Source organism: Pleurodeles waltl, chromosome 2_1 (genome assembly GCF_031143425.1).
Source record: "Pleurodeles waltl isolate 20211129_DDA chromosome 2_1, aPleWal1.hap1.20221129, whole genome shotgun sequence".
NCBI classification, from domain to species: Eukaryota; Metazoa; Chordata; class Amphibia; order Caudata; family Salamandridae; genus Pleurodeles; species Pleurodeles waltl.
In genome coordinates this window covers 350,684,987-350,711,977 of record NC_090438.1, presented here as the reverse complement: position 1 = coordinate 350,711,977, position 26,991 = coordinate 350,684,987, and the positions used below count along the sequence as shown (strand labels likewise).

General features: G+C 45.8%; 1 protein-coding gene across 2 annotated transcripts in view; it reads left to right on the top strand.

Moving 5' to 3' along the window:
• Positions 1-26,991, top strand: part of BRWD3 (bromodomain and WD repeat domain containing 3) — a 993,456-nt gene that overhangs the window by 474,482 nt on the left and 491,983 nt on the right. For both annotated transcript variants that reach the window (XM_069212579.1, XM_069212580.1), the window contains exon 28: positions 21,060-21,171. In XM_069212579.1, the coding sequence (XP_069068680.1) occupies positions 21,060-21,171 (112 nt within the window). The remainder of the gene's footprint in view (positions 1-21,059; positions 21,172-26,991) is intronic.

Below are 26,991 nucleotides of genomic sequence, written 5' to 3'. Positions count from 1 at the left end.
CTCCCAGGGCACTTCAGGACAGATGGAGTGGCCCTTACCCAGTGCTAGAAAGAAAGAGTCAGGTCACCTACCTGGTAGACCTGGGCACTAGCAGGACCCCCAAAAGGATGATCCATGTGAACCGCCTCAAACTCTTTCATGACAGGGCAGATGTGAATCTGTTGATGGTAACAGATGAGGACCAGGAAGCTGAGATTGAACCTCTCCCTGATCTCCTCTCCACAGACCCTAAAGATGGCTCAGTAGATGGAGTGATCTATTCAGACACCCTCTTTGGCCAACAGCAATCTGACTGTAGGACAGTCTTACAACAGTTTGCTGAGCTCTTTTCCCTAACACCTGGTCAGACACACCTGTGTACCCATGATATGGACACAGGGGACAGCATGCCTGTCAAAAACAAAATTTTCAGACAGTCTGACCAAGTTAAGGAAAGCATCAAAGTGGAAGTCCACAAGATGCTGGAATTGGGAGTCATTGAGCACTCTGACAGCCCCTGGGCTAGCCCAGTGGTCTTAGTCCCCAAACTTCACACCAAGGATGGAAAGAGAGAGATGAGGTTTTGTGTGGACTACAGAGGACTTAATTCTGTCACCAAGACAGATGCCCATCCCATTCCAAGGGCAGATGAATTAATTTCCAAACTAGGTGCTGCCAGATACTTAAGTACCTTTGACTTGACAGCAGGGTACTGGCAAATCAAAATGGCACCAGGAGCAAAAGAAAAGACAGCATTCTCCACACCTGATGGGCACTATCAGTTTACTGCTATGCCCTTTGGCTTAGAGAATGCCCCTGCCACCTTCCAAAGGTTGGTGAATCAAGTCCTTGCTGGCTTGGAGTCCTTTAATGCAGCTTATCTTGACGATATTGCTGTCTTTAGCTCCAGCTGGCAGGATCACCTGGTCCACCTGAAGAAGGTTTTGAAGGCCCTGCAGGCAGCAGGCCTCTCTATCAAGGCATCCAAATGTCCGATAGGGCAGGGAACTGTGGTTTACTTGGGACACCTTGTTGGTGGAGGCCAAGTTCAGCTACTCCAACCCAAGATCCAGACTATTCTGGACTGGGTAGCTCCAAAAACCCAGACTCAAGTCAGGGCATTCCTTGGCTTGACTGGGTACCACAGGAGGTTTGTGAAGGGATATGAATCAATACTGATACCCCTCACAGAACTTACCTCCAAGAAAATGCCCAAGAAGGTAAACTGAACTGTAGAATGCCAACAGGCCTTTGACACCCTGAAACAAGCTATGTGCACAGCACCAGTTCTAAAAGCTCCAGATTACTCCAAGCAGTTCATTGTGCAGACTGATGCCTCTGAACATGGGATAGTGGCAGTTTTGTCCCAAACAAATGATGATGGCCTTGACCAGCCTGTTGCTTTCATTAGCAGGAGGTTACTCCCCAGGGAGCAGTGTTGGAGTGCCATTGAGAGGGAGGCCTTTGCTGTGGTTTGGTCCTTGAAGAAACTGAGACCATACCTCTTTGGTACTCACTTTGTAGTTCAAACTGACCACAGACCTCTCAGATGGCTAATGCAAATGAAAGGTGAAAATCCAAAACTGTTGAGGTGGTCCATCTCCCTACAGGGAATGGACTTTATAGTGGAACACAGACCTGGGACTGTCCATGTCAATGCAGATGGCCTTTCCAGGTTCTTCCACTTAGAAAATGAAGACTCTCTTGGGAAATGTTAGTCTCATCCTCTTTCGTTTGGGGGGGGGGGGGGGTTGTGTAAGGAAATGCCTCCTTGGCATGGTTAACCCCTGACTTTTTGCCTTTGCTGATGCTAAGTTATGATTTGAAAGTGTGCCTAGGCCTGCTAACCAGGCCCCAACACCAGTGTTCTTTCCCTAACCTGTACCTTTGTCTCCACAATTGGCACACCCTGGCATCCAGGTAAGTCCCTTGTAACTGGTACCCCAGGTACCAAGGGGCCCTGATGCGAGGGAAGTTCTCTAAGGGCTGCAGCATGTCTTATGCCACCCTGGGGACCCCTCACTCAGCACAGACACACTGCTTCCCATCTTGTGTGTGCTGGTGGGGAGAAAATGACTAAGTCGACATGGCACTCCTCTCAAAGTGCCATGCCAACCTCACACTGCCTGTGGCATCGGTAAGTGACCCCTCTAGCAGGCCTTACAGCCCTAAGGCAGGGTGCACTATACCATAGGTGAGGGTATAGGTGCATGAGCACCATGACCCTACAGTGCCTAAGCAAAACCTTAGACATTGTAAGTGCAGGGTAGCCATAAGAGTATATGGTCTGGGAGTCTGTCATACACGAACTCCACAGCACCATAATGGCTACACTGAAAACTGGGAAGTTTGGTATCAAACTTCTCAGCACAATAAATGCACACTGATGCCAGTGTACATTTTATTGTGAAATACACCCCAGAGGGCATCTTAGAGATGCCCCCTGAAAACATACCCGACTTCCAGTGTGGGCTGACTAGTTTTACAGCCTGCCACACACCAGACATGTTGCTGGCCACATGGGGAGAGTGCCTTTGTCACTCTGTGGCCAGGAACATAGCCTGTACTGGGTCGAGGTGCTTCTCACCTCCCCCTGCAGGAACTGTAACACCTGGCGGTGAGCCTCAAAGGCTCACCCCCTTGTTACAGTGCCACAGGGCATCCCAGCTAGTGGAGATGCCCGCCCCCTAGGGCCACGGCCCGCTTTTTGGCGGCAAGGCCAGAGGAGATAATGAGAAAAACAAGGAGGAGTCACTGGCCAGTCAGGACAACCCCTAAGGTGTCCTGAGCTGAGGTGACTCTGACTTTTAGAAATCCTCCATATTGCAGATGGAGGATTCCCCCAATAGGATTAGGGATGTGCCCCCCTCCCCTCAGGGAGGAGGCACAAAGAGGGTGTAGCCACCCTCAGGGTTAGTAGCCATTGGCTACTGCCCTCCCAGACCTAAACACACACCTAAATTGAGTATTTAGGGGCCCCCAGAACCTAGGAAGATAGATTCCTGCAACCTAAGACGAAGAAGGACTGCTGACCTGAAGCCCTGCAGAGAAGACGGAGACACCAACTGCTTTGGCCCCAGCCCTACCGGCCTGTCTCCCCACTTCAAGAGAAACTGCAACAGCGACGCACTCCTCAGGGTCCAGCGACCTCTGAAGCCTCAGAGGACTACCCTGCATCTAAAAGGACCAAGAACTCCCAAAGGACAGTGGCCCTGTTCCAAAGAAACCAAAACTTGCAACAAAGAAACAACTTTAAAAGCACTCCACATTTCCCGCCGGAAGCGTGAGACTTTCCACTCTGCATCCGACGCCCCCGGCTCGACCTGCGGAAAAAGAAGACTACAGGGAGGACTCCCTGGCGACTGCGACCCTGTGAGTAGCCAGAGTTGACCCCCCTGAGCCCCCCCCCCCGCGATGCCTGCAGAGGGAATCCAGAGGCTGCCCCTGACCGCGACTGCCTGCTTCCAAGAACCCGATGCCTGGTAAAGACACTGCACCTGCAGCCCCCAGGACCTGAAGGATCCGACCGCCAGTGCAGGAGCGACCCCCAGGTGGCCCTCTCCCTTGCCCAGGTGGTGGCTACCCCGAGGAGACCCCCCCCACCCCCGCCTGCCCGCATTGCTGAAGAGATCCATGGGTCTCCCATTGAAACCTATTGCAAACCCGACGCCTGTTTGCACTCTGTACCCTGCCGCCCCCGTGCTGCTGAGGGTGTACTTTTTGTGCTGACTTGTGTCCCCCCCGGTGCCCTACTAGTGCCCTACTAAACCCCCCTGGTCTACCCTCCGAAGTCGCAGGTACTTACCTGCTGGCAGACTGGAACCGGGGCACCCCCTTCTCCATTGAAGCCTATGCGTTTTGGGGACCACTTTGACCTCTGCACCCGACTGGCCCTGAGCTGCTGGTGTGGTAACTTTGGGGTTGCCCTGAACCCCCAACGGTGGGCTACCTTGGACCCAACATTGAACCCTGTAGGTGGTTTACTTACCTGCAAAACTAACAAATACTTACCTCCCCCAGGAACTGTTGAAATTTGCACTGTCTAGTTTTAAAATAGCTTATTACCATTTATGCCAAAACTGTACATGCTATTTTGCTGATTCAAAGTTCCTATGATACCTGAGTGAAGTACCTTTCATTTGAAGTATGGATTGTAAATCTTGAACCTGTGGTTCTTAAAATAAACTAAGAAAATATATTTTTCTATATAAAAACCTATTGACGTGGAATTGTCTTTGAGTGTGTGTTCCTCATTTATTGCATGTGTGTGTACAACAAATGCTTAACACTACCCTCTGATAAGCCTACTGCTCGACCACACTACCACAAAATAGAGCATTAGAATGATCTCTTTTTGCCACTATCTTACCTCCAAGGGGAACCCTTGGACTCTGCATGCTATTTCTTACTTTGAAATAGTGCATACAGAGCCAACTTCCTACAGTGGATGATTGGGCGGTAATGATGGTTGAAAGTGAGGTGGTGGAAGTTTTGCCAGTGTTGGGCCCAGGGTTGATTGCTGTTTCTCCCTCTATTCCTCCCCACTATTCCAACCATCTGAGACAGAGCGACCCCAAGTCACTTTTTGACTGACCTTTTTTCAACCCTTTTGTTGAAGATTTTTGATACTTGGAGCCTGCTTTATTTAGATGTATTGCAGCTGAACCGCACACCACCACAACTGGGTGCTTTTCCTAGCCGTCAGGCTGGCGGGTTCCTGCAGAGCCTATTTAGATGTTACAGTCCTGCATGCAGTGTACTGGTGACGCATTGCTGATGGAGGGAGGCTGTTGCTGTATGCAATGGACAGCGACAGAAAGTGTTGTCCCAAAGTGTCCATTCAAAAATGGAAGCAGAAATGCAGGAAAATTTGAGTTTTGGGCACCTTTCATCCCCTATCCGCCAACTCAGACATGGAGGTTGGAACGCCACAGTTGGCTTGGCAGTGAGGCACATCCAAATTTGTTCAGCAGTAAAGGTGACTGGAGTCTCGCCGTCAACCCCTATTCCCAATGCCACAGTCAAGAATCTTGGCAGAGTCGGCGGGACTTGGTGGTCTTTTGCCAGTGGTCTCGCCAGCCTCATTTAGATGACCAGAAGGAACCGAACCTCAGTGCAGGAGTGACCCCCCAGGCGACCCTCTGCCTAGGCCAGGTGGTGGCTGGCCCGAGAAGCCCCCCTGTGTCCTGCCTGCACCGCTAGAGCGACCCCCGGGTCCCTCCATTGAATCCTATGCAAAACCTGACACCTGCTTTGCACACTGCACCCGGCCGCCCCTGTGCTGCTGAGGGTGTGTTTTGTGTCCTACTTGTGTCCCCCCCAGTGCTCTACAAAACCCCCCTGGTCTGCCCCAAAGGATGCAGGTACTCACCTGCTGGCAGACTGTAACCGGAGCACCCCTGTTCTTCATAGGCCCCTATGTGTTTTGAGCACCTCTTTGACCTCTGCACCTGACCGGCCCTGAGCTGCTGGTGTGGTAACTTTGGGGTTGCCTTGAACCCCCAACGGTAGGCTGCACCTGCCCAGGAACTTAAACTTGTAAGTGTCTTACTTACCTGACAAACTAACCAAACTTACCTCCCCCGGGAACTGTTGATTTTTGTACTGTGTCCACTTTTAAAATAGCTTATTGCCATTTTAATTAAAACTGTGTATGCTATTTCTCTAATTCAAAGTTCCCAACTTACCCGTGTGGAGTACCTTGCATTTTATGTATTTACTTCAAATCTTGAACTTGTGATTCTAAAAATAAATTCAGAAAATATATTTTTCTATATAAAAACTATTGGCCTGGAGTTAAGTCTTTGAGTGTGTGTTCCTCATTTATTGCCTGTGTGTGCACAACAAATGCTTAACACTACCCTCTGATAGCCTATTGCTCAACCACACTACCACAAAATAGAGCATTATAATTATCTAATTTTGCCATTATCTTACCTCTAAGGGTAACCCTTGACTGTGTACACACTATCTCTCACTTTGAGATAGTATATACAGAGCCAACTTTCTACAGTTATATTTTGGAGATTGTCCAAAGGGGCTACTCTCTCCCCTTTGTGATTCTTTCCCCCTCCACCTATGCCACCTACTTAGGACAAGCTGACAAAGGACCACCTCCCCTAGTTCTATTAGAAGGTGTTGGTTCTCTTGACCAAGGGAGCACAAAAGTGATGGCGGTGGTCGCAGCTCCTCTGCAGGGGTCAGGCATTCCACTCTTTCCTTACCTAGACGGTTGGCTGTTGAAGGTGGACTCGTCCCAGGCAGTCATCTCCCACCTTCAGACTACGACAAAACGGACATAGTGAGGTTTCGGGCCTATTCTCCCTAGCAGTGAGTCCAGGATATTCAGGCTATAATTCCTATATTTCAGCCTTCATCATGTATTTTGGTGAGACAGACTCTTGAGGCTGTTGGGCCTCACGGCCTCCTGCATCCTATTTGTTACACATGCCCGTTGCATGTAAGGGCTCTGCCTTGGAACTTGAAGTTCCAGTGGGCACAGCATCAGAGTAATCTCTCCTCCATGGTCCAGGTCTCAAATGGAACTGCAAAACATCTACAGTGATGGCTAGCGAACATGTTTGAGTCAGTGGTAGACCCCTCTCCCTTCCCCAGTTAGAGCCAACTGTAGTGACAGATGTCACTTGTGGAGTGGGAAGGGCATCTGGGAGAGGTGGAGATTAGAGGATTCTGGTCTCCAGAGAAATCTGAGCTCCACATCAGTCTGTTGGAGCTCTGAGTAACTTGGTTGGCGTTAAATGCCTTTCTTCCTTAAATCGGGGGAAGGCTGGTTCAAGTGTTTACAGACAACATCACGCTATGTGGTATTTCAACAAGCAGGTGAGGTGGGGGTTGTGAACCCTTTGTAAAGAGGCACTGCACCCCTGGACATGACTGGAACATCCGGGCACATCTTTGGTGGTTCAACACCTAGGAGGTTCTCTGAACACCATGGCAGACAATCTCAGCCATCAATACCTAGCAGCTCATGAATGGCATCTCCATCTGGAGGTGGTTCAAGGTCTCTTCCAAGAATGAGGAGAGCCTTGGTTAGATCTGTTCACCTCTGTCGAGAACACGTGGTGTCTCCAGTTTTGCACGCTAAAGTTTCCAAGGCTGCTCTCGCTCTGGGATGCTTTTCTTCTCAAGTGATGGCTCAGGCATCCTATACGTCTTTCATCCATAGCACTCCTGCCCATAGTTCTCAAGAAGATATGGAATGACCGGGCCAAAGTAATTCTTGTGGCTCTGAATTGGGCACAGAGAGTTTGGTGTCCCAATCTTTTGAGCATTAGTCCCCCAATTACTCTAGATGTGGGGGTGAATTACGAGTGATGAGGCGCCCATAGATAAAGCTACAAATCGTATTACAGTGCACGGTGCCAAATACTGGGGTTGCACCCTCCAATCTCCCCAATAAGTAACCCAACGTTACCTATAACCTACTAGAAGGTATTCGCACACATGTACTAATTATAAGAAATTACACACAAGTCAGTAAATAATAGCAATTATTAATTCCACGAAATTTCGCACACTCCAAGAAAATTTGTATTAAATCCCAAATATAATACAACAAAATTCAGCACAATCAAAGAAAAGTTAAATCAAACCAATATTGTAAATGTAGAGTTCATAAGGATTTTTTGTCCAATTGTCCTGATTCCCACACTGAAATATTATTGCTTCACAGTTGCTCATTTGAATCCCAAATGTTCATAGGTATCCGAAATTAATGCAATCCTTCCAAAGATTATCCATTAAATGAATGTCCATCCCATCGTCCCGTTGTCAACACGTGTTTCATCCCGGGAGTGCCCATGGATTTCGTCAGGACCTCCTACAACAATATTTACATATATACTCTTGTAGTACATCTTGTAAATATCAAAGTGGTATCATATATCAAACTAGGTACACTGTGAGAACCCAAAATATTACATAATGTATTCTATCGAACCCCATTGTATGTGTCCTTTATGATTACAACAAACCAGGGTGAGCATGCTATTATCTGTAACTCATACCACTCCTGTGAGCAGGCATATTTCAAGGTGATTTTATTTAGGTGACCATTCCCCTCCTACTATTCGAGCAATGCCTTATCAAATATTCATGTGAACTAAATCCATGCTGCAACCCTACCTTTCAAGAAAGCTCCACTTGTTAGATTGTTAATGCGTCCCTTGTTCTCTAATTGCCTTTATAAGAACTTCTGCTGAGATAAAATTCAAGATAAGTTCTCCGAATCTCCACTAATTTCATTTATACGATGTCTCAAATTATGCTCTATTTGCATCTTACCGCTATTTTGTGTTTACGTAGCGCCAAATTAGAATCGATTTTCTACACGCTCTTATCCTGCACGCAGTGCGCTATTATGTCCGTCTCCCAATATCTCAAAGCCGAGGCTCCTCGGCTGCCAGCGCTTTATACAGCTATCCAATATTAAAAATCAAAGACGGACTACAGCGTGAGAGCGTCCGTGTGTTCCTCGTAATAAAAATAGAAGACGGACTCCGCTAGTCCGAGAGTTTCAACTAATGTATAATTAATATCGAGGCTCCACGTCGCTTCTTTGATTAAGAGCTCCTATCTTGGTTTCTAAGTAATATGGTGAATACAACATGAAATTAACCCTAAATCTATTATCTTAATGGTGTCAAGACAACATATTATTATTCTTTTTCTTGACTTATGACTCCATTTAGCCCTAAGTGTGCTGGTATCCCAGTACTTTCCATGGGACCCTAGGTTATATGTACCCCAATTCTGATAATATACTGTCTAGTAGGTAGAGTTAGAGTTGGAAACACATACAATATATTAGAGTGTAACCCACCCTATCTAATAAGTACTGGCCTCTAAATATTAGTTACGTATCTCCTAAGAAGTACTCCATTTCATAGTCAGTATTTAGACCCTGTTCTACAGCTCTTAATTTCAAAATCCAGTATGACTCCTTTCTCCTAAGGGCTAATTCCCTATATCCACCACAGAGGTTAACTGCACAATGATCAAAACCAAAAAATTTAAATGTTTTATATTTAGCCTGTACTTGGCATACCTTCATATGGGATGCTATAGGGTAACGCTCATCCTCTAAATTAATTGCCCTCCAGTGTTCGGAGATTCTGGCCTTTAACGGACGTATTGTACTGCCTATATATATCCTGTCACATTTGCATATAATCATGTTCGGTGGCATGTTTAGCTGCAGATACACATGCTGTGCATAGTCCGCCATCTGGTGTTGGGCTCGGAGTGTTACAAGTTGTTTTTCTTCGAAGAAGTCTTTTCAAATCACGAGACCGAGGGACTCCTCCTACTTTGGTTCCATTGCGCATGGGCGCCGACTCCATCTTAGATTGGTTTTTTTCCGCCATCGGGTTCGGACGTGTTCCTTTTCGCTCCGTGTTTCGGGTCGGAAAGTTAGTCAGAATCTCGGAAAAATCCGTCGGTATTGTTTCGTTCGGTATCGGGTTAGATTAGACAGATCGACACCGAATCTTGAAGAAGCTCCGGTAGCCCTTCGGGGTAATTTCGATCACCCGTCGGGGCCTGGTCGGCCCGACCGCGTGCAACATCGAGACTGATGGAACGGACCCCGTTTCGATTCTGTCCTAAATGCCACAATAAATATCCTTACACGGACCAACATTTGGTCTGTAACTTGTGCCTGTCCCCCGAGCACAAGGAGGATACGTGCGAGGCCTGTCGCGCGTTTCGGTCGAGAAAAACGCTCAGAGACCGAAGAGCCAGGAGGTTGCAGATGGCGTCCACGCCGACAGGACAACAACGGTTCGAGGAGGAGGAAGAAGAAACTTTCTCCATCCCCGATTCAGACTCCGAAGAATTCGACGTTGAAGAGCAACCAACCGTGAGTAAGACGTCGAAACAAAGATCACACGAAAAAACAGAGAAAGCCCAGGGGACGCCACCGCCAACAGGCCATGGCTTAACCCATAAAGTAGGTGACCGTCCATCGGCACCGAAAAAGGGCGAGCCGGTGCCGAAGTCGTCCGACTCAAGTCGAGACACAGGCACGCAGCAATCTCGGGACCGAGAGAGTGGTGCAGAAAAGGGTTGACACCGAGATAGCGGCACCGAAGTTGCTCGGCACAGAGACAACGGCACCGAAGATGTTCGGCGCCGAGAAGGCACGACACCGAAAAGAAGAAAGATCTTGTCGGAGCTGAAAAAATCAAAAGTCACGGTTTCGGTGCCAAAACACCCGGCAACCGAACCGAAAACCAGTTCCTACTCAGAGGAACAAAGACTGTCCTCCCAACTAAAAAAACACAGATTTGAGGAGGAATTACAAACAATAGAACCAGATCACACGCAAAAGCGGATCTTTATCCAAAAGGATACAGGGAAGATCAGCACTCTTCCCCCAATCAGGAGAAAAAGAAAACTTGACTTCCAACAAGAAGACAAGCAGCCACAAGCAAAGGTGGTAAAGAAAGTAACTCCACCACCCTCTTCACCACCGTCAACCCATGTATCATGGCACAAACTCCACCACATTCACCAGCTCATACCACCATGAGCCAAGATGATCCAGATGCATGGGACCTCTATGACGCTCCAGTATCGGACAATAGCCCTGAATCGTACCCAACTAAGCCCTCACCACCTGAGGACAGTACAGCATATGCACAGGTGGTAGCCAGGGCAGCCGAATTTCATAATGTATCGCTACATTCGGAGCCTATTGAGGATGACTTCCTCTTTAACACCCTGTCCTCCACCCATAGCCATTATCAAAGCCTTCCCATGCTCCAGGGAATGCTAAGGCACGCTAAACAGATTTTTAAAGAGCCAGTTAAAAGCAGAGCAATAACTCCAAGGGTGGAGAAAAAATACAAAGCACCGCCTACAGACCCTGCTTTTATTACATCACAACTGGCGCCAGATTCAGTAGTCGTAGGAGCAGCTCGTAAAAGAGCCAACTCGCATACATCAGGCGACGCACCACCTCCGGACAAGGAGAGCCGCAAGTTCGATGCAGCTGGGAAAAGGGTTGCAGCACAAGCTACAAATCAGTGGCGCATCGCCAACTCCCAAGCACTCCTAGCGCGATACGACAGGGCTCATTGGGACGAGATGCAGCATTTCATCGAAAACCTCCCCAAAGAGTTCCAAAAACGAGCGCAACAAGTGGTTGAAGAGGGACAAAATATCTCCAACAACCAAATACGTTCTTCTATGGATGCAGCGGATACAGCTGCAAGAACAATAAATACTGCAGTCACCATAAGGAGACACGCGTGGCTGCGCACCTCTGGGTTCAAACCCGAGATTCAACAGGCTGTGCTTAACATGCCGTTTAATGAACAACAATTGTTTGGGCCGGAAGTGGACACAGCAATTGAAAAATTAAAAAAGGACACCGACACAGCCAAAGCCATGGGCGCACTCTACTCCCCGCAGGGCAGAGGCACATTTGGCACATTTCGTAAAACTACTTTTAGGGGAGGGTTTCGAGGTCAACCCACAGAAACCAGCACCTCACAAACAAGACCACCTACCTACCAGGGCCAATATCAAAGGGGAGGTTTTCGGGGACAATACAGAGGGGGACAATTCCCAAGAAACCGGGGAAAATTTCAAGGTCCCAAAACCCCTCAAAATAAACAGTGACTCACAGGTCACACAACCCCTTCACACAACACCAGTGGGGGGAAGACTAAGCCAGTTCTACAAATCTTGGGAGGAAATAACAACAGACACTTGGGTCTTAGCAATTATCCAACATGGTTATTGCATAGAATTTCTCCAATTCCCTCCAAACGTCCCACCGAAAACACACAATATGTCAAAACAGCATGTAGATCTTCTAGGACTAGAAGTTCAAGCATTACTGCAAAAGGACGCAATAGAATTAGTACCAGGTCCACAAAAGAACACAGGAGTTTACTCACTGTACTTTCTAATACCGAAAAAGGACAAAACACTAAGACCAATTCTAGATCTCAGAACACTAAACACCTACATCAAATCAGACCATTTTCACATGGTCACATTACAAGACGTAATCCCACTGCTCAAACAGCAAGACTACATGACAACATTAGATCTAAAAGATGCGTATTTCCATATACCGATCCATCCTTCGCACAGGAAATACCTGAGGTTCGTATTCATGGGAATACATTACCAATTCAAAGTGTTGCCATTCGGAATAACAACTGCGCCAAGAGTCTTTACAAAATGCCTAGCAGTAGTAGCTGCACATATCAGAAGGCAGCAAATACACGTGTTCCCCTACTTAGACGACTGGTTAATCAAAACCAACACGCTAACAAAGTGTTCACATCACACAAAGTATGTCATACAGACACTTCACAGGCTGGGTTTCTCCATCAACTATGCAAAGTCAAAACTTTTGCTGTGTCAAACACAACAATACTTAGGAGCGACAATCAACACAATAAAAGGAATAGCCACTCCAAGTCCACAAAGGGTTCAAACAGTTCACAAGGTCATACAAGCCATGTATCCAACACAAAAGATACAAGCAAAAATAGTATTAAAACTACTAGGCATGATGTCTTCATGCATAGCCATTGTCCCATACGCAAGGTTGTACATGCAGCCCTTACAACAGTGCCTAGCATCACAATGGTCACAGGCACAGGGTCAACTTCTAGATCTGGTGTTGATAGACCGCCAAACATAAATCTCGCTTCTATGGTGGAACAGTACAAATTTAAACAAAGGGCGGCCTTTCCAAGACCCAGTGCCAACATACGTTATAACAACAGATGCTTCCATGACAGGGTGGGGAGCACACCTCAATCAACACAGCATCCAAGGACAATGGGACGTTCATCAAAGAAAGTACCACATAAATCACTTAGAACTGTTAGCAGTATTTCTAGCGTTGAAAGTATTCCAACCCATAATAACCCACAAATACATTCGTGTCAAAACAGACAATATGACGACAATGTATTATTTAAACAAACTGGGGGGGACACACTCGACACAGTTGTGTCTCCTAACACAAAAAATATGGCATTGGGCAATTCGCAACCACATTCGCCTAATAGCACAATTTATTCCAGGGATCCAGAACCAGCTAGCAGACAATCTCTCTCGGGATCACCAACAAGTCCACGAATGGGAAATTCACCCCCAAATACTAAACAATTACTTTCAAATTTGGGGAACACCGCAAATAGATCGATTTGCAACAAAAGAAAACGCAAAATGCCAAAGCTTCGCATCCAGGTACCCACACCGGCACTCCGAAGGCAATGCTCTATGGATGAATTGGTCAGGGATATTTGTGTACGCTTTTCCCCCTCTCCCTCTCCTTCCATATCTAGTAAACAGATTGAGTCAAAACAAACTCAAACTCATACTACTAGCTCCAACATGGGCAAGACAACCTTGGTATACAACGCTACTAGACCTTTCAGTAGTACCTCATGTCAAACTACCCAACAGACCAGATCTGCTAACGCAAAACAAACAACAGATCAGGCATCCAAACCCAGCATCGCTGAATCTAGCAATTTGGCTCCTGAAATCCTAGAATTTGGACACTTAGACCTCACACAAGAATGTATGGAGGTCATAAAACAGGCTAGAAAACCTTCCACTAGACACTGCTATGCAAGTAAATGGAAAAGATTCGTTTATTACTGCCATAATAATCAAATTCAACCATTGCATGCATCTCCAAAAGATGTAGTAGGATATTTACTACTTTTGCAAAAATCTAATCTAGCTTTCTCTTCCATAAAGATACATCTCACCGCAATATCTGCTTACCTGCAGATTACTCATTCAATTTCCCTGTTTAGAATACCTGTCATTAAAGCATTTATGGAAGGCCTAAAGAGAATTATACCACCAAGAACACCACCTGTTCCTTCATGGAACCTCAACATTGTCTTAACAAGGCTCATGGGTCCACCTTTTGAACCCATGCATTCATGTGAAATGCAATACTTAACGTGGAAAGTTGCATTTCTCATTGCCATCACATCTCTAAGAAGAGTAAGTGAAATACAGGCGTTTACCATACAAGAACCATTTATTCAAATACACAAGAATAAGGTCGTTCTAAGAACAAATCCCAAATTCTTACCAAAGGTTATCTCACCGTTCCACTTAAATCAAACAGTGGAATTACCAGTGTTCTTCCCACAGCCAGATTCAATAGCTGAAAGAGCACTACATACATTAGACATCAAGAGAGCACTAATGTACTACATTGATAGGACAAAACAAATTAGGAACACAAAACAACTATTCATTGCATTCCAAAAACCTCATACAGGAAATCCAATATCAAAACAAGGTATTGCCAGATGGATAGTACGGTGCATCTAAACCTGCTATCTTAAAGCAAAAAGAGAACTGCCTATTACACCAAGGGCACACTCAACCAGAAAGAAAGGTGCTACTATGGCCTTTCTAGGAAATATTCCAATGAACGAAATATGTAAGGCAGCAACATGGTCTACGCCTCATACATTTACTAAACACTACTGTGTAGATGTGTTATCTGCACAACAAGCCACAGTAGGTCAAGCCGTACTAAGAACTTTATTTCAAACTACTTCCACTCCTACAGGCTGAACCACCGCTTTTGGGGAGATAACTGCTTACTAGTCTATGCACAGCATGTGTATCTGCAGCTACACATGCCACCGAACGGAAAATGTCACTTACCCAGTGTACATCTGTTCGTGGCATTAGTCGCTGCAGATTCACCTGCGCCCACCCGCCTCCCCGGCAGCCTGTAGCCGTTTGGAAGTAATTCTTCAACATTTGTACATTTGTAAATATATTACTTTAACCTTCATTTTGTACATACTTATTCATTCCATTGCATGGGCACTATTACTAGCATACACAACTCCTACCTCACCCTCTGCGGGGAAAACAATCTAAGATGGAGTCGACGCCCATGCGCAATGGAACCAAAGTAGGAGGAGTCCCTCGGTCTCGTGACTCGAAAAGACTTCTTCGAAGAAAAACAACTTGTAACACTCCGAGCCCAACACCAGACGGCGGACTATGCACAGCATGTCAATCTGTAGCGACTAATGCCACGAACAGATGTACACTGGGTAAGTGACATTTTCCATATACCACAAACTTCGTATTGCAATCTATATGTGATTTAATGGACACTAGGTTACCATTATAATCAACAAATTCCTTCTTGGGCTGCCAAGCCCATTTACATACTGTGCATGAACCACATTTAAAGAAACCTAAACTACGCTTCCCAAGCCAATCTAACTTCTTTCTCTCCAGTGGGTAGCTCGGGCTCAGTATATTATTGAGGGTATTACCCCTTCTATACACAACATCAGGTCTGTTACCAATATACTTCTTAAGTACACCATCCTGAGTAAATAATGACCAGTATTTTTTCATACTCCTAATCAATCTTTTAGACTTCTCCGTATAATCTAAAATAATCCTAATCTTCTGATCCTCATTTTTTTCTTGTGTGTCACCCTTATGTATATCCTGACCTAGTGTCTGTCTGCGTGAAATTTTCCTCACTTTCTGCATAGATTTCCTAATAATGCTTTCTGAGTATCCCCTAGCTAAAAAGCTCCGTCCCATATTATCAATTTCCTCAAGGAAGTCACTGTTTTTACTGCAATTTCTTCTTGCTCTAATCATTTCTCCAAGCGGTATCGCCTCAATCTGATGCTGTGGATGAGCACTGGTGGAGTGCAGTATATTGTTACAAGAGGTCGGTTTACGATACAATCTACTCTCTATTTTATTATTATCGACAAACAGTTCCACGTCCAGAAATTCTAACCGTGTCTCACTATATTTATATGTGAACTTGATATTCACATCATTACTATTAAGATATTTACAAAATTCCTCCAGTGTGCTAACATCTCCTGTCCATAGCATAAAACAATCATCGATGTATCGTCCCCAATATAAAATATGGGTGTGCCATTTCGTTGCACTTGGGCCCCATATCCAAATTTCCTCAAACCACCCCATAAACAAGTTAGCATATGAGGGGGAGAATTTTTAACCCATAGCTACACCCTGTTTTTGTTTATACCATTCATTTTTAAATAGAAAAAAGTTGTTATTGAGTATGAACTCTATCATACTAATTATCATCCTCGTATGTTCCATCAGACTGGCAGACCTCTTGTATAAAACATGTTCTATTGCTTGAATACCAAATTTATGTTGTATACTTGTGTACAGTGCCACCACATCTAGGGTGACCATAATCATACCTGTATCCCATTGTATATCTGAGAGTACACTTAGTTTATGTTTAGTATCTTTTATATAGGAAGGTAGATTATGAACAAAAGATTGTAAAAAAGTGTCTGCAAATTCCGACAGTCTTTCAGTAGGACCTCCCACACCCGAAACTATTGGTCTTCCAGGTGGAAATACAGATTGTTTATGAATCTTAGGTAGCGTGTACATACAGGGAAATTTGGGACGATAGACCTGAAGATATAAATATTCATCCTCATCCAATAGTTCCCTCTCTCTCCAATTCTTCAGCATATTGTTTATATCTCTAGTCAGAGTGTTAATAGGATTGGAAACTATCCTCTCATAGCAATTCTCATCATTTAGTTGTGTATATATCTCCTGCTCATAATCCTTGCGATTCATGATCACTATATTTCCACCCTTGTCTGCTCTTTTAATAATCACATCATCATCCAGTCTCAGAGATTTTAATGCAATAAATTCCTCCTTATTCAAGTTTGGTTTGTTCAAATGTGTATTTTTCGTCTCTTCTCTGTTCAGGTCTGCCCATACCATTTTGTAAAAGGTTTCTATATTGCTGTCCAATACTAATCTAGGCACCCAAGTTGATCTTTGTTTCAGACCACTGGTAACATGTATGCTCGATGATAAATTCAATTCTTGTAATACAGTGGAAACCGTTGTAGGATACTCTTCATAATCAGTAATTGTCATTAATGCCACTGTATCATGTATGTCCTGAATAGACAAACCACTAAGTACCGGTTTTTCATGTGAGATTTGTTCGGTATCCTTATTACGTAACTCAAAGTATTTTTTTATTTTTATTTTTCTAATGAACTTGTACAGATCTATCTTAGATTTACATATATCTCCAACTGATGATGGACAGAAACCTAGACCTCTATTTAGAAGACTTATCATATCTGGAGATAATGGCTTATCCGACAAATTCACCACATTATTCTCCGAATCCTTTATACATTGTACATTTTTTTGTCCCATGATCTTGTTCTCATTCCTGAACGAGATTTGCTTTTTTCCTCCTCTTTTCCCTCTTCTTGTCTTCCTGTTCTGTTTTTCTTTAGATTTGATTCCCAATTGCCTTGCTTTATTCTCTTCAGTTCTTGTAAAAAACCCACTCCTTGTGTGTCTGAACCCACACGTGAATCTCCACCCTCTATATCACTAATATCTGTAGCCAGACTACTCCTAGAGGTGGATGATGACTCCACTGAGGTACTGGATTCTACTGTCAAGGTTGTGTGCTTAACCAAATGATCATATTTGCGTGAGAACGTCAATACCCTACCATTGGCATAGTCTAGTCCCTTTTAAACTTCCTGGCTTTTCTCTGTTTAATCTCATCCTGATATCTCTTAATCACATCGTTAAGAATATGAAAATTCTTCTCAGTAGCTTCCTTTAGATCTAATTCCATAATTTCTTTCTCCAATATCTCTATATCTGCTTGCAATTTACCCACTTTCCTTTCTGCGTTTTCTATCAAAATATCCATCAATTTCATTGGATTTCAACTCCTCTTCCCATTTTCTTAATAAGTCAACATCTAAATCATCATACGTAGGAAATATGTGTGAACGTAAGCCCCGTGGTATCCTATCCAACTTCTTATACTGTTGTAGTGTAACTGCGTCCCACCATCTGGACATCTCGTTTTTCTTAAGTTTCTCTAACCTAATAAATTTATCCCTAAGTCCTTCTTTTTTCTTAGGGTTCCTACCGCCTATAGCCTGTCGCACTGTTACACCTCTGTCTAAACTTTTAAATAGTTCCTCCGCTATCTTAGATCTCTCCTCCATCTCTTCAGTAAATGTAGGTATGGAATATTACCGTTGTGAGAAAGGAGCTGCCCACTCCGACAAATACTCTAGATGTGGGGGTGAATTACGAGTGATGAGGCGCTCCTGCCCCCATAGATAAACTCTACATTTACAATATTGGTTTGATTGAACTTTTCTTTGATTGTGCTGAATTTTGTTGTATTATATTTGGGATTTAATACAAATTTTCTTGGAGTGTGCGAAATTTCATGTAATTAATAATTGCTATTATTTACTGACTTGTGTGTAATTTCTTATAATTAGTACATGTGTGCGAATACCTTCTAGTAGGTTATAGTCCCCCAATTAGGCTGCCTCTTCAGCAGGATCTTCTGTCTCTGCTGCAGGGCAGGGTTCTGCAGCGGAACCTGAAAACACTCCTTCTATATGCGTGGAGAATGAGCGTTGTCCAGTTGACATCTTTCAGCCTTCCACTCGAAGTCTGCAATGTTATCTTGGCAGCCAGGCATCCCTCCATCAAAACAGTATACCCATGCTAATGGAGCACGTTTGTGGCATGGTGTACAGACAGACAAGATGACCCTCTTTCTGCACCCCTTTCCTAGGTTCTGTTGTTCATTCTTGTGTTTGAAGGGCTCTGCTTTGGGAACGTTGAAAGGCTCTTTATGTGGTAGCTGAACAATTCTGTGGTTGCCAGATCAGCCATTGCCCAAGTCCTCTGTTGTCTGCAGGTTTTTGAAAGGTCTTCAAACGTTTCCATCTGCACCCTTCATTATGGCACTGTGGGCCCTTAATTTAGTCCTTACATTTTCAATGTGTACTACTTTTGAGTCTCTACATAACAGCCCACTCAGGCTCCTGACAATAAAAGCGGCCTTCTTGGTGGGAGTAACATCAGCCCGGGCACATCCTCCGTACCTTACCATCAATCTATAGAAACTGGTTCTTCGAACTAGAGCATCCTTCTTAAAGAAGGTGGTAACTCTCTTTCATGTAGGCCAGTTCATCACTCTCCCTACCTTTAGCGCTCTTCCTCACCCTTCTGAAGAAGAGGAGAAACTCTTTTGGCTCGGCCCAAAAGGAGAGTTGTTTGTTTTACCTTTACTGCACCAAAGAGTTGCAGGTAGATGATTAACTCTCAGTGGGGTGCATCAGAGCCAAAAAAGGGAGGGCGGTGCAGAAAGACCATCTCACAATGGATAGTTCTCTGCATTAAGATCTGCTATGCAGTGGCAAAAAAAAAAAACATCCTGAAGGTTTATGAGCTCCTTGAACCCAAACCAAAGCTGCTGCAACTGCATTAGCTTGCAGAGTTCCTGTGCTGGCTATCTGTCAGGCAGCAACATGGGCTTTATTGCACATGTGTACAAAGCACTAGTGCTTGGACAGTTAGGTCCGGAAAGATGGTCACTTTGTCCTTTCGATCCTACAAGACTTTGTAGTGTTAATCGGTACCATAATCCCACCTCCGGAGAAGCATTGCTTGGGAATGTATTCTAAGGTAAGGAATCAGTGACTAGACGTCTCTATCAGATGAACAAGTTATGTTACTTCGGTAACCCCTTATCTGGTAGAGAGACTATCTAGATGCAGTATCCTTACCAACCCACAAATTCTCCCCGCTCTGTGGATGGATTTCACAGTTAAGAATCACTTCTTCTTTCAAGGGCCCTAGTTAACACATCAGTGACCAGTGTTCTTCGTCAGTGCATTGTGGTCGCACTTTTATAGGCACTGCCCACGTCACTTCTGGCGCAAAGTCTGCCACGTTTTGATGCACAAGTGTATTTTTCACAAAACATTTCCAGATCCAGTTTGACGCTTGGGGATTATTGTAAGGAAGCTGCGGCTAAATAGACTCTCTGCCAGATAAGGCATTACTGAAGGTAAGGAACTTGATGATCAGAGTAAGTTTTTTCAAAGAGAACCTTTTTCACATCTGTTTGGATCTTGAAGTGTGTCAGAGAGTCCTTGAATTCTGTCATTTGCCAATTTATTTTATCTAGCCTTTTCTTAGTTGTTAACTTTTGTCTTTAAGAATTATTCAGTCCAGTGTGCCAGGTCAGTCAATTTAATCCCAATCCTTCCTGAAAGTTGCGTCCTCTAGGAAGATTAGTGAGACATTAGGGACCCTAAACCTCTAGGGGTAGTGTTTGACCTTACTGTGTCATGATGACTCTATGTAAAATAGTCTTAATACGGTTGTGTTTCACTTCTGTATGTGTATCCCAGCCCCAAATAAGGCCTATTGTTTGTACAGTGTTAATCTATTCAGTAGCAGCGAACCAGAAACGATCAGGTTCACATACTCTTCTGTGAAAGTTGGTCCTAGATTTGCTGCCATTTTTAATGTTCACACACCTACAATGAAGCATGCCACTAGTGTTTGCTGTGGGTGAAAGTCCTTTTCCACAAATAGGGACACGTGCCACTTCTTTCTTGTAGGAAGGCTAGTTCAGTTTTCAAAATGAGTTCTCTTTTTTGGCGTTAGACCTCCTTACTGTTGTCATGGAGCATTATTAGTGCAAGAAAAATGATGTGTTGCAAAAAGTGTTTTAAGACAAATGCCATATATGTTTATTATTTCCTCCACATACCACCTGTTCCATCCAATTGCAAGGTAAACTGGACTACTTAGATCTGCAGCAGCTCATCAACTGTTTATTAAAAGCCAAGATCAGAATGAGGATGATTTGCAGTATCTTAGGCGCAGGTTGGGATTGTGTTAGGGCAACTGTATGCCTCATTAGGCTTACTGTATGACTGCTTTCGAATCAGTGGTTGATTCTCATTTGAACCTTTCAGTCAGACACCAGATTAGAAATCTCTATAATAGTTTCTCTTTTCATATTTAAAAGACACATGATTTTGCAAAGCTTGTTAAGTATATGGAAGCTTAGAGAAATTCTTGGTAATTCTTTTCTCGAATTGTGATACTGGCCTTAATACACACTTAAGTATTAAACACTGAAATGATGAAGCCTGTTCAATGTACATCATTACATAGATTTCTTGTTTGTGTTTTTGATACAGGTGATCGGTTTCGCAGTATAATTGATGATGCTTGGTGGTTTGGAACTGTGGAGAGTCAACAGCCTTTTCAGTTGGAGTATCCAGATAGCTCTTTTCAGTGCTACAGTGTACAGTAAGGGCAATTTGAATATTTGGGAATAGTAAAACTAATTATTCTTAACTTTTTTTTTTTTTTAACCAATCCTTTTCACAAATTGTCACTGTAGACCAGTGGTGTAACAAAGGCTCCTGCAGCCCCCGCAGTGTGTGTGGTCCCTGAGCTCCAGGGGACCCCATCTGCACAGTACTCTGGCCTGAGAGCTCCTGAGTCAGTTCGGAGGGGGACCCCTCAATGTACTTTGCAGAGGGGCCCTTCAAGTTTTGTTACGCCACTGCTGTAGGCAAGTATTTTGCTCTCTGGTATTAGCCATAGGTTGGTAGGTTACAGACAGTTAAGTACTTAACAGTATAAAGGTTAGTGTTTGCAGAATGTACATGTACAATAAATGTGCAAAAATATGAAAAAAACCTTTACTTATAAAAGTAGATTACAAAACGCCCTTGCTATCTCATTATGAGTGGAGTCTTAATTCTAATAGAGCTGAAGCATTGGAATTACAGTTTTCTTACCTGTAGGAAGCTGGCTATCTATGTAGTGCACCAATGCATGGGGGCACTATGCAAACAGCCCTGGTGACCCTTATTGGTTTACAGGGTTACAAATGACAATCCCAAAAGCTCTCTTCTGGTTGTGTGCGCGAGCAGTTAAGATCATCAGAGGGTAGTACTTGGCATTTGTTGTACTCAGAGGCAATACATGTGACACGCACTCAAGAAGAACTCAAGACCAATGGTTAGAAAAACAGTTACTGTTGTTTATGTTATGTTTCAACACCAGAATACTGTTGAAAGAATAAATACTGATGCAGTTTAAGGAAAGCAAACAAAATATGTGAAGTGTATTTAAAGCAGTAATGTAATCTGTAGGAAGCTGGCTCTGCATATACTATATCAAAATGAGATATAGCAGGTCATTCTGACTTTGACGGGCGGCGGAGGCCGCCCGCCAAAGTCCCGCCGGCAGAATACCGCTGCGCGGTCAAAAGACCGCCGCGGTAATTCTGAGTTTCCCGCTGGGCTGGCGGGCGACCGCCAGAAGGCCGCCCGCCAGCCCAGCGGGAAACCCCCTTCCATGAGGATGCCGGCTCCGAATGGAGCCGGCGGAGTGGAAGGGGTGCGACGGGTGCAGTTGCACCCGTCGCGATTTTCAGTGTCTGCTTGGCAGACACTGAAAATCTTGGTGGGGCCCTGTTAGGGGGCCCCTGCAGTGCCCATGCCATTGGCATGGGCACTGCAGGGTCCCCCAGGGGCCCCACGACACCCGTTACCGCCAGCCAGGTTCTGGCGGTCAAAATCGCCAGAACCAGGCTGGCGGTAAGGGGGTCGGAATCCCCATGCAGCGCCGCCATGGAGGATTCCCTTGGGCAGCGGGAAACCGGCGGGACACTGCCGGTTTCCCGTATCTGACCGCGGCTGTACCGCCGCGGTCAGAATGCCCATGGGAGCACCGCCAGCCTGTTGGCGGTGCTCCCGCGGTCGTTGGCCCTGGCGGTAGACTACCGCCAGGGTCAGAATGACCCCCATAGTGTGCACAGAGTCCAGGGGTCCCCCAAGAGGCTTGACAGAGGCAATAATAGATAATACTAATGCTCCTTTGGTGGTAGTGTGGTCGAACAGTTAGGCTTATCAGAGGTTAGTGTTAAGCATTTGTTGTACACACACAAGCAATAAGTGAAAACACCCACTCAATGACCTCCAGACCAACAGGTTTTTATATAGAAAAATAATATTTTGTTCATTTATTTCTAGAACCACAAGATTCATTTAGCAGGTAAGTACATTAAATGAAAGGTACTTTGCATAGTAATACTTAAGACTTTGAATGGAATCAACAATGTATACAGTTTTCTTTAAAATGGCAAAAAGCTATTTTAAAAGTGGACACAGTGCAATTTTCAACAGTTCCTGGATGAGGTAAGTAAAGTACAGTTTTTGAGGTAAGTAATAAACTTACGGGTTCAGTCTCTGAGGCATAGGTAGCCCACCGTTGGGGGTTCAAGATAACCCTATACACCCAGCACCAGCAACACAGGGCCAGTTAGGTGCAGAGGTCAAACAGGAGCCAAGATGACATGGGCCTCTATTGAGATAAGGGGTACTCCGGTTCCGGTCTCCTTACAGGTAAGTACCCGCGTTGTCGGAGGGTAGACCAAGGGGGTTTGGAGGAGTACTGGAGGGGCCCGAAGTAGGCACAAAAACGACACCCTCTGCAGCACAGGGGTGGCCGTGTGCAGTGTGTAAACAGGGCGTTGGGTTCTCAAAAGAACTCTATGGAGGGACCCAGGGATCACTTAGGCGCTGCAGGCAGGGCACAGGGTGGCTTCTTGGGAAAGCCACCGACTGAGCAAGGGTGAGGGCTGCCTGCGGGGCGTTGCTGCATCGGCGGTCAGTTTCTTTCAGGCCTGGGGGCTGCAGGTGCAGTGCTTCTCCAGGCGATGGATATCTTTGTCCCGGACAGTCGTGGTCAGGTGGGGTCCTCAGGATTTCCTCTGCAGGCGTCATCGTGGGGTTGTAGAGAGGTCAGCCAAGGGTGGACAAAAAGTCGGAATTGCCTGGGGATCCTCTCTGGCTAGTTGGTTTCTCTGGACACCGGCCAGTTGCAGAACAGTTGGACTCACGCTTCTGGAGTGAGGTGAGAGTTCCTTTGAAGATGGTTTCTTTGTCTTCTTGTTGGACCGGTCTGCTGTCCATGGGAGTTTCTTGATCTTTGGTAATGCAGGCAGTCCACTGGAGGTTTTTCAGGGGTCGCTGGTCCTGCAGAATGTGTTGCTGCTTCTTTCTGCAGTTTTTGAAGCAGGAGACGGGCCGGTTCGGCTGGTGCTCAGTCATTTGGTGTCTCCTTATCTTCTCTTCGTGGTTTTCAGCTCAGCATTCCTTCTTTCTTGGTCGTCAGGAAACTGAGGAGCTGAGTTCAGGGTCGCCCCTAAATACTAAATTTAGGGGTGTGTTAGGGGGCAGTAGCCAATGGCTACTGTCCCTGAGGGTGGCTACAGCCTCCTTGTGCCAATTCCCTCTGGGGAGGGGGACACATACCTATCCCTATTGGTCCTAATCCTCCAAAGCAAGATGGGGGATTTCTCAAGGAGGGGGCCCCTTCAACTCTGGACACCTTAGGGGTGGTCCTTGCTGAGGGTGTGACTTCTCCTTGTTTTTCTCATTATCCCTCTGGACTTGCACCAAAAGTGGAGGCTCATCCAGGGGGTGGCCATCTCCACTGGCAGGAGTGCTCTGGGGCTCTGTAACACCAGGCTGGAGCCTTTGAGGCTCACCGCCAGGTATTACCGTTCCTGCAGGGGGGGGGGTGTGAAGCACCTCCACCCAGGACAGGATTTGTTTCTGACCACAGAGTGCACAAAGGCACTCACCCCATGTGGTTAGAAACTCGTCTGGAAGTGGCTGGCTGGCATAGACCGGTCAGCCTTTCACTAGCAGTTGGGCTAACATACAGGGGTCATCTCTAAGATGCCCTATGTGTGCATTTTTCAATAAATCCCACACTGGCATCAGTGTGGGTTTATTGTGCTGAGAGGTTTGATACCAAACTTCCCAGTCTTCAGTGAAGCCATCATGAAGCTGTGAAGCTCGTAATGACAAACTCCCAGCCCATGTACTCAGTATGGCCACACTGGACTTACAATGTCTAAGAATGGACTTAGACACTGTAGGGGCATATTGCTCATGCAGCTATGCCCTCACCTGTGGTGTAGTGCCCCCTGCCTTAGGGCTGTAAGGCCTGCTAGAGAGTGACTTATCTATGCCACAGGCAGTGGTTTGTGGGTATGGCACGCTGAGGGGAGTACCATGTCCTCTTAGTAGTATTCTCCCCACCAGCACACACAAGCTGTGAGGCAGTGTGCATTTGCTTAGTGAGGGGTCCCCAGGGTGGCATAATACATGCTGCAGCCCTTAGAGTCCTTCCCTGGCCACAGGGCCCTTGGTACCAGGGGTGCCATTTACAAGGGACTTATCTGTGTGCCAGGGCTGTGCCAATTATGGAGACAAGGGGGAGTGCCATGTTGATGTTACCTTTTTCTCCCCACCAACACACACAAAATGTAATGGCAGTGGGCATGTCTTTGGTGAGGGGTCCATTTGGATGGCACAGTACATGCTGCAGCCTTTAGGGACCCTTCCTGGTCACAGAGACGTTGATTCCAATGGTACCTTTTACAAGGGACTTAACTGTGGACCTAATTGTGGAAACAATAGTACAGTTTAGGGAAAGAACACTGGTGCTGGGGCCTGGTTAGCAGGATTCCAGCACACACTCAATCAAGTTAGCATCAATACCATGCAAAGTGTGTGTGTGTGGGGTGGCCAAAAGGGGCACCTTCGTACAGCGGTTTCCTATGTAGGCATCACTCTGAAGCGCTGACTTCAGTTCTTTTCTTTGGGCACTAGCCAGCCCTGACCCGAAGAGAGCACCGCTTAGTAATTTTTTGACTGGTCTTTTTTAGACTTTTGTCAAAGATTTATTTTTGAGTTTCCAGCTCCTGGTGCATCTAGTATGTCATTGTGGAAGACCAAGTTCAACCCCTGCAGTTCCTGTCATCAGGCGATGTCAGTGACTTATCCACACCTAGTGTTTCTTTGGTGCCTGAAGCACGACTACGACTCACTGTTGTGCTCTGAGTGTCGGGCAATGCATTTAAAGTCTTTCAGGGATTGACCTGTGAAGCTGGAGACGACCTGACATTTGACTCAGCGCAAGTCGAGATCTCAGTTGAGAGGAAGGTCCCGGGATCGGTCGGGGAGTCCTCCATTGTCATCCCACTCCAAGACCTTGTGGCAATCGGGTAACTCAAGACACACAAAAGTATCTCAGAAGCCGAATCGTTCTTCAACTTCTCCTCATCCTTTGGCCTATGAGTTGATGGAGAGTTGACGTTCCAGGCCTCGCTCTACGGAGCCTGTGCCTGGACTGACTCCATGCCTCCCTGAGTTTCCAGGAGCCAGACCAACCCCTGTCCAATTAAAAGAGATTTATGAGGCCATGTGCCTCATTTTTGGGCAGTCCAACGCTGCCGAAGCGCCTTCAGGCCCCGCAGGTTCCGCTCTGACAGTTGTGGCTTCAGCGCACCCATGGATCCAGTCCTTGATTTGTACCAACGTCAGTCGTACCACTCTGACATTTGCCGACACCCCTGGCGCACCCCGGGCAGGGCCATCCTCACTCTTAATCCCAACTCCAACACGGAGTCTGATGGGCGTCATACGACACCGGCAGGAGCCTTGCCTCCTGTGTTGGATCCTGAGCCCCTTTCTTATAGGCTAGGTCACGGCGAGGAATGGGAGGGGTCGCTGGACCCTTTAGAATGCCAGCTCCAAGACCCTATTGACTGTCATCTAGACTAAGGGTAAAGCCGCAGTGTGGATACTTCTCCAGATATTGGCATGCTTTCTCCTCCTACTGTTGCTACGGAGAAGGAAGCTTCCTATTCCATGGTAAGAAGAGCAGCTAAAGTCTTGGACCTTAAGTTGCCTTCGGTGGGCGTCAGGACTAACCTCCTGACAGAGGTGCTTCAACCTAGAGTTTCCTCCTCAGAACCCATATCTCCTTTAAGAAAACCTCACGGATGTCCTATTGGGTACCTTGTCCAAACTCAACGCAGGATCCTGTGAACAGGGCAATAGCCTGCCGCTCTCACCTTTTCCTAGGGACCCAATTTTTCTGATGCAACACCCCACCCATGAGAGCTTGGTTATCCAAGCCTCCACTTTCAAGGGTGTGTTTCATTCCGCACCCCCGGATAGGGAATCCAAAAGGCTGGATCTACTTGAGAAGAAGATTTTTTGCTTTCACAGCCTAGCATTGCGGCCTGTAAACATTGCA